Source organism: Lactuca sativa, chromosome 7 (genome assembly GCF_002870075.4).
Source record: "Lactuca sativa cultivar Salinas chromosome 7, Lsat_Salinas_v11, whole genome shotgun sequence".
NCBI classification, from domain to species: Eukaryota; Viridiplantae; Streptophyta; class Magnoliopsida; order Asterales; family Asteraceae; genus Lactuca; species Lactuca sativa.
In genome coordinates this window covers 70,158,415-70,172,149 of record NC_056629.2, presented here as the reverse complement: position 1 = coordinate 70,172,149, position 13,735 = coordinate 70,158,415, and the positions used below count along the sequence as shown (strand labels likewise).

At 27.5% G+C, this 13,735-nt stretch overlaps 1 protein-coding gene and 1 long non-coding RNA gene across 3 annotated transcripts in view; one reads left to right on the top strand and one right to left on the bottom strand.

Annotated features, from left to right (window-relative positions):
• LOC111881622 (salutaridine reductase) overlaps nt 1-1,217 on the bottom strand; it is a 2,310-nt gene extending 1,093 nt beyond the window's left edge. Inside the window, exons 1-4 of the mRNA XM_023878021.2 lie at nt 1,171-1,217; nt 492-732; nt 255-326; nt 1-17 (exon numbers count right to left, since the gene is read on the bottom strand). The exon at nt 1-17 is cut by the window's left edge and continues 193 nt beyond it. Of these exons, the coding sequence (XP_023733789.1) occupies nt 1-17; nt 255-326; nt 492-732; nt 1,171-1,184 (344 nt within the window). The 5' untranslated portion in view covers nt 1,185-1,217. The remainder of the gene's footprint in view (nt 18-254; nt 327-491; nt 733-1,170) is intronic.
• A 9,589-nt stretch (nt 1,218-10,806) lies between these two features.
• Nucleotides 10,807-11,600, top strand: LOC111881662 (uncharacterized). 2 transcript variants are annotated; one of them, XR_002846913.3, is made up of 3 exons: nt 10,807-11,047; nt 11,131-11,298; nt 11,369-11,600. It is a non-coding gene; the product is annotated as an uncharacterized LOC111881662 (long non-coding RNA). The 2 variants fall into 2 exon arrangements; XR_008224949.1 differs by having other exon boundaries at nt 10,807-11,298.
• Nucleotides 11,601-13,735: the final 2,135 nt, after the last annotated feature.

Sequence of the window (13,735 nt, the reverse complement as noted above, 5' to 3'; positions counted from 1 at the left end):
GCCTTTTCACCAATTTTCTACAAAAGATCGCAATCATTTACAAAGTTGTAAATTGATTGTCAAGTAAATAATCATGAAACCAATATAATTAATAAAATCTTTCATTGCCTATCTTGGTAATACAAACATGCAATTCCATATTAGATGATAAAAATGTGGAAATTAAGAAGTCTTTCAACTTTGATCTTTTCAAATGATCAATAAAATGCTAACAAAAGCATGGTTTAAATTTTAATAAACCAAACACGTCTTACCTTACTTAGAAGGTTAAGATTCCAAAAGAATTCCCCGTCAACGTTATTAGTAATAATTCCAGCATTGTTCACCTGTTCCATTAATCTACATGTTGTAAAACATACATCTATATCGGATATAATACATACAAATCAAGCGACACCAAATGTTAATACATATAAGTTTGAACAAAACTCGAATCTACTTCCTAGAAGTAGTTAATAGTAAAGCAAAAAACGGAGTTTCAGAAATGTTACCAAAATATCGAGTTTTCCAAACCGAGTGTCAATAAAATTCGCCAAAGAAGCAATACTCTCTGGATTTGTGACATCTAGCTGATGAAAGACTACATCCAATAAACCATAGGAGTGCAATTCGTCGACAGCATGGGTGCCCCTCTTTTCGTCTCTTGCAGTTAACACCACCACGACTTCTTTAGCCAATTGCTTGCATATTTCTAAACCAAGGCCTTTGTTTCCACCGGTAACAACAGCAATCCTGAAGAGTTGAAGAAGACGACGATTATAGAAAAAAAATTGACTAAAAAAGTTTTAACCATAATTATAATAAAAGTTTAGACATGTGCCAAAAATGTATAATTATAAAGGATCAAAAACAAAAATATAAGTCCCTTTCTACACAACTATTTGGATTTTTATTGGTAATTTCGAACAATTTAAATAATTAGTGTTCACTTCACATACAATGTTAACCGTAATAAAAATATAAAAAAATAAAACTTATATAGCTATCAATTAGATAGAATCACTTTTGGAAAATTTTAATGTGTGAATAAGATAATTTTAAAGGATAGAATCCATAAAGATATTTTTTGATGTGGCAATCAAAAGATTTCAAGCATATGCAAATAGATTTCAAAGATATATTAACAGAATTTCCCTTTATATTTTCGAAGCATGAGAGAGATATGAGTACCTTTTTTGTGCCATTGTCTTGAATTCAACCTTTTGTTTGGTTCTGAATAGTTGTGAGGGTATTAAAACATTTGAGTGTATTTAAAGGATAAGTAAATTACAGTTCCGGTCCTGTACTCACTTTTTGGATTCTGTACAAAAAAAAAATCTTTTCTTTTTTATACTTTTGGCCATATTTCATTGTCTTTAAACATTTTTAGTCCAAGACTCACACATCATTTAGAAATAGCTGTTAAAGCCAGGTAGATTATAACTAGTATATAAGTCATCACTCTCTCTGAATTGCGCAAGGAAACTCTTTTACAGTTAATAAAAACTAAAACTAAAAAAATATATATATGTAAGATACAAAAAACATAACTTTAAAATATAATAAGGGTCTAAATCGCATCTTATAAAATATCAACAATTTAACTTTAAAATTATGAATGATAAAACTATTAGACCAAAACTTTTATTAAGGTAAAAATGTAAATGTAAAAATCTACTATGATAAAAAGCAAAATCTCTTTCCATAAAGATGTTTATTTTGTTGCATCCTGTAGGGTTTTTTTTTTAATCTTTTCTTTAACCTCTGTAATTTTTTGAACACTAGCATTACGTGTTTGGTTTCTATGTATTTATTAACATTAAATGCTTTGTAACCTAGTACTCTACATACTTATTTTCTGTGTATTTATTAACTTTAAATGCTTTGTATCATTGTTAGCATGACAATCTAACATATCAAAGAGGAAATTAACATATCAAAAAGGAAAGAAAGAGCACGAGGGCAATGGTGGTGGGAGAACTTGAAAGAGCGACGAAGGGACAATGTGGTTGGGGTAATTTCTTAAAATTTAGAGGTTATTTGGGGAGAACTCTTGACATTTGAATTTTTAAGATCTTGAAAGGGTAGTGAGAGGAAAAAGGGAGACGTTGGTGTGAAATAGAAAAAGAAAAGAGAAAGATGTTTGCTGAAAAATTAAGACATTTCAAGAACTTATTTATTTATTTTATTCGGATACAAATCATTCTCTTGCAAATTAAGAGACTATCAAACACTCCAAATCTAAAAAAAACTAACCTAATTGAAATTTTGAGGGCTACCAAAGAGCCTCTTAGGGCATCCATAAACCAACACCAAATTTCATTTTACATCATATTCTTGTATATTTTTTTACTATGATCTGAAAAAATCGGTATAAAAAATTGTGTTTTGGTTTCGGAATAATCGATTGGTCATTAAGATGGCAACAAATTGTTTAAAGAGTAAATTACACGAATGGTCCTTATGGTTTAGGGTAATTTGCGTGTTTGGTCCCTAACTAATTTTTTTAACTCGGAAGGTCCCTACTGTTTGTTTTTGTTACGCGCTTGGTCCCTGTATTACTTAAAAATACTATTTTTCCCTTGATTTATTTATTTATTTAAATAACCACACCCCCAATTCCACCCCTCTCATCTTATCTTATCCACCTAAGTATTTTTCTCTATTTAAATAATAGTATTTTTAGGTAAAACAGGGACCAGGCGTGTAACAAAAACAAACACTGGGGACCAAGTGTGTAACAAAAACAAACAATAGGGACCTTCCGAGTTAAAAAAATAAGTTAGGGACCAAACGTGTAAATTAACCCAAACCATATAACCCAAACCATAGGGACCATTCGGGTAATTTACTCTTGTTTAAATATATACAAAAAAGTAAATATAATATTCTAAAAAGACAACTTTCTTTCTATTGTTTGAATATGAAATTAAGATATTAAGATAAGGTAAAGATGTGTTTATTGTTTCCTTCACACATCCTGATGTTGGACCGTGGAAATCACAAATACACACGACGTAATCTCACACATCTACAAAAATAGTTAAACAGCGTGTGATTGCTACCATGTCACTGCCATAATAGTTGTATAATAAGTACTCCGAAATTGCCTAAGATGCCTTTAAAGTTCCTTCTTTCTTATATATAGGATTTTTTAAAAGAAAAATTAGTATATTAAGTCGCATCAAATTGAATGATTTGAAGGTGGCCCATCACTAATTTGGCCGTTGCTTTAACAACTACATCACACACTCTAGGATTAAGACTTCTTAGTTTTTCATTTCAACTTCAAGTTTCAACAACATTCTTTTATTTTTGTTTTCAATTTTTTTATTTGTTATTGGTCTATCAAATTGTTTATTATACTTGCTTTCTAACCGCTCTTTTTTTTAACCGACAAACGAGAAATATATATATATATATATATATATATATATATATATATATATAAAAAGAAAAAAGCGAAGCACGCCTAGCAAGGAGCTAGGAGTAAAAGTAGAAAACAAGAGAACAGCACAAAAACTAAATGAAAGTTACAGTGATTTGAACGGGGAAGATATTCCAATCCGTCCGGTTTAGGTCTCTTTTACCACTTCTATGTTTAACCCAAAAAAATGTCGTTGATTTGACAATGTCCACTGCTTTCATAGCACATAACCGTTTATTAGCAAATATTCGTTCATTTCTAACCGGTCTTAGGCTTAGCTTTGGCAAACTAGCTTTTAAGTTCATTTTTAATTTAGAAGATAGTTTATCAAGATGTTATTTTATATTGTATTTTATAAACTATGATAAATTATATTTTTGATTTTATTAAATGCTAAATAGAATAAGATAATTAATTATTGTTAGACAGGGCCTCAAACTATTCCTTAAGAAAGTGATTGTGGTATACCGACATACCTTAGGGCATGAATATCTCCAATTTTAAGCAATTATGATAGTGGGCTACCTTATTTAATTTAGCCTAAACTAGGAATGAGCTAATAGTAATAACAAAAGAAAGGTTAAGGCGTGAGATGAAGTAAAGTAAATCAACAATAAGACATACACACTAAAAAAAATCATAAGTATTAAAATAAAATCATTCAAAACTATATATATATATATATATATATATATATATATATATATATATATATATATATATATATATATATATATATATATATATATATATATATATAGCTAGGTTATAATGTGGATGGACAACTATTGTGTGGACGTGTGGATAATGTTATTTTATGAAAATTGCTAAAAGAATACGACTCAATAAACATCCTGATAACATTCTCACCAAGTCTAATTCATTTTTGTTCTCATTCATCGTTTTTTATTTATTTTAACTCTTACAGAATACAACTCAATAAACATCCTGATAATATTATGACAGAATGAGAACAATTTAAAAAAATGTATAATAACCTTATAGACGAGTTAATTAGTGAAAATGCTTAATAATTAAAATAATTATATAAGATTGAATGTATTCATATTATCAAACAACATATTTTCTTTGTAATTCTCATAGAATAGCATTATCCACACGTCCACACAATAGATGTCAATCCACATTTGAACCTACATATATATATATATATATATATATATATATATATATATATATATATATATATATATATATATATAGGTAGAGGTTCATTTAAGACCACCTATATTTTGTGAGATATGGGGACCAAATCTTAGCCTTCGATCAAAACTGATCTTGTGGCTCATAAGAAAAACGAATTAACACTAATTAATCTAACTGATTAGTTAATTAGGGGTAGATTAGTCACTAGGTTAAATTCAAATATGATATATTGTTAGCGTCATCTTCATGTCATCAAGAAATCATATCATCTGCTTCGATTCTTCTACCAAGATATTCGTTGGATCAACATTCCCTATTCTTCAATTCAATCAGGTTGATCTTCTATCTCTAATCTTATATTCTTTCAACCAATAATCGATTTTAGTTTAACATTGATCGAACAATGCTAAATCCTAGCTTTTAAATTCGTTATTTTTTTCGAGTTCATGTTCTTCATTCTTCTACATCTACAATTGATAATCTGAGTGACTTTGGTCAATCATGTTCTACATTCTTCTACATCTACAATTTTGTGATTTACGAGTTCATCTGCTTCGATTCATCTACCAAGACATTGATCGTAATAGAGAAGTCACCCCCCCCCTTTGTTGGTTGATGATTTCTCAATTGCAACCAAGTTTTACCAATCCTTCATAGAAAGTTGCCCCCCTTCATTTAATGGAATCGTAACTAAAAGTATGATATTCAACAACTTCAAGCTTCAATTTAATTTTAGATCAACGATTTTTAGCCATTCATCAACATTTGTAATCAATCATCAACTGATATCGATTTCCATCTGATTGATGCTTCGAGTTTTACTCTCAAACTAGGTGTTTTATCAATTTAACCTTATCTTAAATCTATTATCATTTCAAGTATTTGATTTCAGCCATCGATTATCAATTTCAAGCTTTTGGTTTTTTCTGTGCATTCGAGCACATATTAAATGAAGATAAGCAAGCAAAAACAATGTATCTTCTAGTTATTTTGTGCTCATTCTATAAAATCAATGAGGTATATACAAAACTATTATTGTTCTTGAGCCAATTCTCTTACATTATACATGCACTCTACCTGTTTGATAAAAGTCCTGAATGAATAAAGAGTTTGATGTAGAGTCTAATAGATCACTCCTTCCTTCCCACTTAATGATATTGACCCCAAATTCCAAGATGATTTTTCTTAACTTAGTGATGACTGGTGTACTTATTCTTTTTGTCAGTGATTGAAGGATATACAACTGTCATTGATGCAAATGTTCAGTGAAAATGGTAGAAGAAGCCTATCATCCATATCTTACCACCATTAATTAATGATGAGAACTTCAAGAAGCATATTGACATGTTGGTTTCAATGGTGCTTGGTCCATAAAGAGTTAAAGTGGCTTAGAAGTTGATGGATGATGAGGACCTGATTCATCTTTAGAATCAAAATCTATAATGAGGATGTTGGTTTAATTTACTCCTTGCACTCTCTTTATTTCTTTCTTAATGAAATTGTTCTCTACAATTGTGCAACTTTAAACATTGTTATTGCAGTAGATATATATCTTAATACTCATCAAACCCCTTTCACAGTGTAAAGTGGTACATATAGTTATGAAATTAGCTAAAACTTTCATGTTTTTCTATCATTACAACTTTTTAGGTAAGTCTTGAATGAAACTGTAGAGAATGTGGCTCAATAATAATTTATTGGTGAGTCTCATTCTATGTAGTGGGATGTTGTAAATTTGCTTATATTTTTTTTTTGTTTGGTTTCAAGTGATGTATTTGAGGTAATTAAATAAAATGATAACACTATATTCTATGTTTTTACTTTTACATTGGTATTTAAAAATGAACTGTGCATTATTTTAATTTTCTTACATATATATTGTAATATTCGGGTTCGATATTTAATGTTCATTTAATCGTTTAGTGTTACATTCTATTTAGAATGTTCTACATATACAAACAGCCTATAACATTATTCTATAAGAATATTAAGTTGTAACTTAAATATAGACAACCTAATTAAATTATTCTGTTAGAATGTTATGTTTATTCAGAATATTGAATATAATATTAGAATCTTATGTAATATAGTTTCATTTTAAATGTTATAACACAATTTAGAATATCACACTTGAATATCAGAATAGTCCATATAATTTCATAATATTATAATATTTTACATATAACTTAAATTATCCTAGAACATTATGCATATTATTCTACATGAACTGACAAAGTACAAAATTGTTCTATTAGAATATTCTATATATACGCATTAATTACGTCTTATTAACAGTACATATAAATTTAATCGAAATCATAATACTCAGAATAATCAACTTAAAATAAATCACGTTTTGCAAATCAGAGTATTCTAATTATAATATTATAGTTCTATTCATGTTAGTACTCAACCTATAACATTATTCTACAAGAATATTCTATATGTACATTCAACATGTATATTGTTCTTTTAGAATATTCTACTTCTATACATGTTAATATCCAACCTATAACATTATTCTATATGAATATAACTTATTAAATGATATCATAAAAATCAGAATAATTAAATAAAAAATAAATCATAATAAGTATAATATCAAGTAATTAAAGAAAATCAGAATATTCATAATAATCAACTTAAAACAAATCAATATTTACAAATTAGAATATTCTAATTTTAATATTATAGTTCTATACATGTTACCACTCAAACTATAACATTATTTTGTAAAAATATTCTATATGAACATACAACATATTTTATTCTTTCAGAATATTCTAATTTTATACATGTTAGCAGTTAGTCTATAATATTATTATGTAGGAACAATCTATATATATATATATATATATATATATATATATATATATATACACACACACACACACAACATATATATTATTTATTTTAGAACAATATACATGTACATTAGGACTAATCATATTTCCAACCATTCCATTTAGCAGTTATCATATTACCAAACATAGAATTAAACAGTCATCATATAATCAACCATACCAACTGATTTACAAAACATTAAGCAATCATTAATATCTAATTTATTCAAAAAAAAACATAACAACAGAAAATGCTTTCATGTTACATAACCATATTTTCAAACTTCCAAATTTGCAACAATTCTATTTTTCACTCGTTTCCAGTGCATCTCTTGTTTCAATTCTTTATTTCATCAACCTACATCAACAAAATCAAAATTATTCACTTGGTCGCCATCTTCAGCTTTCAGTCATTTCCATGTTCCTTGTTTTTGAGTTTCTTTAACTCCAACCCGCTCTTTTTCATTTTCTGGATTATTGGTACTTGAAAACATAGTACCTGAAAATAAGTCATTGAACTTCTTTGTCATACTTTTGTTCTATTTTCATTTGGAAACATAGATACATAATTAGAAATAATTTCTTCCATATTCTCTTTTCTAACTAAAACTATTTTGAACACATTTTCTAACGTTTTTGATATTCCTAAAAAGTAAATATAACTTAGAATATCAAATGAAATTAGAATACGCAGAAAAAATAATCATTTATGAAGTAACGTATAATTTATCATATCAAAATACATAGAATATCAAGAATGAACCATAAGCATGTCACATTATAATACATAGAATTACGAAAAATAGTAACACACTTTAGCTTTGATACGAACATAGACAATATAGTATAACTATATTCTGTTTTTCTAACTAATTAATTTTATTATATAGTATATGAAATTTTTGATAAAGTTCAAACTGTTGCAACATTCTAAAACATGTAAAACTAGAATACCTATAATTTCCTAGAATATCATCTATGAACCATAAGCATGTCATATCAAAATACAATTTATCTTATCAGAATACATAGATTATCAAGAATGAACCATACGCATGTAATATTAGAATACATAGAGTTATATAAAATATCAACATACTTTAACTTTGATACTAATATTAATAATGTTTTATAACTATATTTGGTTTTTTAACGAATCATTTTTATTATATATTATACAAAATTTATAATAAAGTTCAAACTGTTGAAACATTCCAAAACACGTAAAATCATAATACCAAGAATTTCCTAGAATATAATCTATGAAAAATAAGCATGTCATATCATAATGCCTAGAATTACAGAAAACATCAACATGATTTACTCTTGCTATTAATATAAACATTGTACTTTACTTTTTACCCATTATAACAACGTACTTTTATTGATTAACCAATATAATAAATATATAGAACCTCTATAAAATGATCACATGTGTTACATTAATGTTAACACAAACATTCCATAAGATTGGCATTATAAACTATAAACTTTTATTATATGCTATAAAAAATGATAAACAATTAGACTTCAATGTGTAAAAAATCCTATATCATCTAAATAAAATCAACAAAAAATCAAGTTATGAAGTACATATGGTTTATCTTATCAGAATACCTAGCATATCAATTATGAAACCATAAGATTGTTATATCATAATACTTAAAATTACATAAAATAGTAACATATTTTACTCTTGCTACTAATATAGACATTGTACTTTACTATTTAGCCATTATGGCAACAGACTTTCATTTATTAACCAATATAACCAATATGTAACTTTAATCTTTGTAAAATGATCACATGTGTTCAATTACATATTGTTATTATCAGTAAAAATATTAATTGATAGTCCACCTGTGATTTATCCAATGTTAACTAGGTACTCACATTCAGTATGAGAATGACATGAGGAATGCATAAAATGATGATGATCAAAGTTGTTATAATGGAATTTCTCCATTCCTTTGTTTCTTCAGATATTTCCATCTTGAGATTATGTATAGTATGTGTATAAAGCTTTGCAAAATACATGCAACACAATATTTCAAGATTTTTGTTATCCATAAAACCTATGTTCCTAAGTGAATATTTCACCAACCTTTGTTGCAGTAATCAATTCCATTGCTACAGTAAACAATTTCGTGAATTAGAACAAATATAATAACACTAGTATTATTTCAACAACAAAAATCAAACTTTAATACAAATACTATGTTTTTACAAGTGATTCAAACTTAATCCATGGATTCATAGAAAACAAAATCGTATAAAAAAACAAACTAAAAGACATATTAGTTGTATATTACCAGATTATGTTGAACGATCCATTTTTGATGATCCTAATCAGAATCGCTAGCTTCATAATCAAAATCAAAATCTAAAATCTAACCCAAAAGGGATAAATTTGATTTTTTTGAATCAGATGAAGATTTTTAAATCAGTTTCATAGGGCTTTTCTCAAGATATTTGGGAAATGATTTTTATCGGAAACAAATGTATTCTCGATCGAGCTTAGGTATATACGAGCTTAGGAGTTTTCTAGAGATTGGGTTTTTATCGAGAGATTTGGGAAACAAAATGTAATCTTAAACAACATTTGGATCGGAAATCGCTTCAGATTGACGAAACCACAATGTATTATGGAAGATTTGTCGAACAAAATGAAATCGGGAGGGATGCCTTGAGGAGGAAGATGAATTTCAAGTAGAATGAGAATAATGAGCTCGAATTAGAAGATCAACTTAGATTTATGAGTAATCTGAAACAATTTGTGAACGAAGCAGAAGATGTCGATGATCGAGATTTGGATCAAATGGTTTTAGTGTTCGTATCTAGGGTTTCAGGAAGAACACCGAGTGTTTTTTGTGAGTTGAATGGAAAAGAACGTAAAATTCCATTCCTGCCCCTCTGTGTCTTATTCTAATCCCAAAGTTCCATTTATTTACAAAAATGCCACCGCCTGCTTTATACTCCTTATGGTTTAATCTGATTTAATATTAGCCTTTGATTATTCAAGATGAGTGGTCAAGATTTGGTCTTCCTGTCTCACAAAATATAGTGGTCTCACATGAACCTAACCCTATATAGGGAGGATCATTTGAGAACCTATATATTCATGAGAACCCGAGAATTAAGCAAGGTTCATTAGATCAAAATAATGAAAGGCTAAGATCCTCTGTGGCATTTTTGTAAATATTTAGAAAAAATAATAGACGGGGGTATGATATTAATATGAATCAAGGGCATTTTAGGATAACATAATTTAGTCATTCTCTGATCAAATTGAATACGTGATCAAACCCTATACCTATATTCTCTTCCTTCGTCTCGTCTATCGTTCTCTCTCTCTCTCTCTCTCTCTCTCTCTCTCTCTCTCTCTCTCTCTCTCTCTCTCTCCGTTGTCATCGCCTCCGACCATCCGTATTCCATGGTCTCCAGATCGTCGACATCTGATTTGACCAAATACATGTTTCCGGTGAGTCGGATGCCTAATAACGACGGAGATTGGCCGACGATTACATATATGGTGAATCAGAATTGACGATTACATAAATGAATTCCAAATTGGCAAAAGAGGCATCTAAGGGAATCACTTATGAGAGGAGATAAATTGTCGAAAATCAATGTAAGTTTTGGTTTTTGAGCTAGTTTATTGAAGCTTGTATTTAGTTTTTCAATCACGACTTGTTATGTTTCTCTTTTTTCAAGTTACATAGAAATAAATTCAGAAATTTAGAAGTGAAAAGGTCTTAACATAAACAATTTCATAGCAACTTGAGCTCCATTCTGCAATGAACTTCCGTTAATCAGAAGAGAACGAATATTGATTCCAACTCAAACGAAACTCAGTTGCTCATTTCCATGCCTACAATGTTTGTAAGTTTCATTTTTCTTTTGATTTTAGCTAGTTGTTTCTGGTTTTGAGGAGTTTTAATCTTTTGTGTAGGATGAATTGAAGTATTTGATACTGCATACGTGAGTTTATTCATCTGTTAATTGTGTATGAAGCTGTAAAATTTGATTATATTTATCATGGTTTTTATTTCATAAAATTGTGTACACAAATAGCAAAAGCAGTAAAAGATGAGTATGGGAAAAATCGGAGAGCACTGACAAAGTATAAGGTTACATATTTGATATTATTAGTAAAAGATTGCAAATATATTGCTCTTCTTTTATGCTGCTATAAATCCTATGTCTCAAGTGCCGGTAATAGTTAATGAATGTTTTAAGCTGTTTGAAAGGTTTTTTTTGTTTATGATTTCAAAGTCCTTATTCTATTTAAATTATTTATTCTATAAATAAATTATAAACTCTTGGTTTCACTTTGACAATATGAAATGTTGTGATTTTCAGTCATGCAATTCTGATCGACTTATCTTGTGCATTTCAGGAGTTGTTAGTTATTGGTAAGTCAGTTTTCTTCCCCTTCCATATCTTCATACAATTTTTAAACTTTATTTTAAACAAATATATATAAAGATTATAAGGTTATTAACTTATTAGATGCACACATCCTTTTTTTTTAATAAATCGATCAATAATCTCCATGGGATAAACAGTAAGTTTTTTTATATAAATTGATCAATTACCTAAGGGTTTTTTTTTTTTTTATTTTATTTTTATTTTTATTTTTATTATTATCTCTATAAATAAACATTTGGAACTTAACTAATTTGAAAATCTAATGACGGCAGGTGGTTACATTGCATACTTAATAGATATTTTGTTATTAAAAAGAGATGCTTAATGGACATTTTGCATTAAAAAAGATGTCCCTTCTAACCGTTTTCCGTATACAATATATGTTTTTTTTTAAATCACACTTTTTTTGTTATATTTGTTTGTCGTACTCTAGGAGCTTAGAAACAACTTGGGATAAATAGTTGTCTATTTGGTTACATAAAGTACAAGCGAGTCACATATGAATTACATGTGATTCACATGTAAATCACAGGTAATTCATATATGAATCACATGTAATTCATATATGAATCACATGTAATTCATATAAGAATCACATGTAATTTATATGTAAATTACAAGTAATTCACATGTGAATACCATGTGATTCACATGTAAATCACAAATGAATCACATATGAATTACATGTGATTCACATGTAAGTCACAGATAATTTATATATGAATCACATGTAATTCACATATGAATCACATGTAATTTATATGTAAATCACAAGTGAATCACATATGAATTAAATGTGATTCACATGTAAATCACATATGAATCACATGTGATTGACATGTAAATCACAAGTGAATCACATGTGATTCACATGAAAATCACTGATAATTCATATATGAATTACATGTAATTCACATATGAATCAGATGTGATTCACATATAAATTCGCAAGTGAATCACATGTAAATCACAAGTGAATCACATATGAATTACGTATATATACACGTACATTTTGTGTGAGTATTCTTTGTTGATTATTTTTTAAAATTTCTTGTGAATTTTACATTTAAATCTTAAAAGATATCATCACATGTGAATATCACATTATATAATCAAATGTGAATCTTACATGATATAATCATATACGTATCTTACATGATATAATCATACATATTTTTGTGAGTGATCTTGCATTAATAAAAAAAAAATTTAATTTTTTCTGTAGATTTAGAAGGATTTGTGGAAAATATTGAAGATGTGCAAATGATAAATTGAAAAAAATATAGAAATCTTGACACGAAAAGGACCAATTCGTGAAAAATATTGAAGATGTGAAAATGATAATTTTTTTTTAATTTTTTATATTTTATTTTATTATGTATCGAATAAAATTCTTAAATAATTGTATTTATAGATTAGTAAAGAAAAATGAGTTTTTTTTATTTACTTACAAACATTATAGTATAAAAAATATGCATATATGCACTTGAAAAAACATGCTTATATGCACCTGAAATGTTAATTTTTCAGGTTAAAAAAATTACAGTTTTTTTTAATTATTCCTGTTTTTGTAAAATATTCTAGGTTTTTTTTTTAATTTTTTGTTCTATTTAAATTTCTAATTTTAAAAAAAATCATTTCTTCTAAAAAATTAAAAAATTTGCCTTTTTAAAAAAAGAATCAAAAATTATTTTTGATAAAAGAATGCGAAAATTTGATTTATTATGTTAATTTTTAGATATTTTTATTAATATTTCCTATAACACAAAAAAATAAACATTAAATGAGATTGGTAAGATGACGATTATGCCCTTAAGGAGTTTATTTTGATCTAACGCTCCACCTTTAGTTATATATATATATATATATATATATATATATATATATA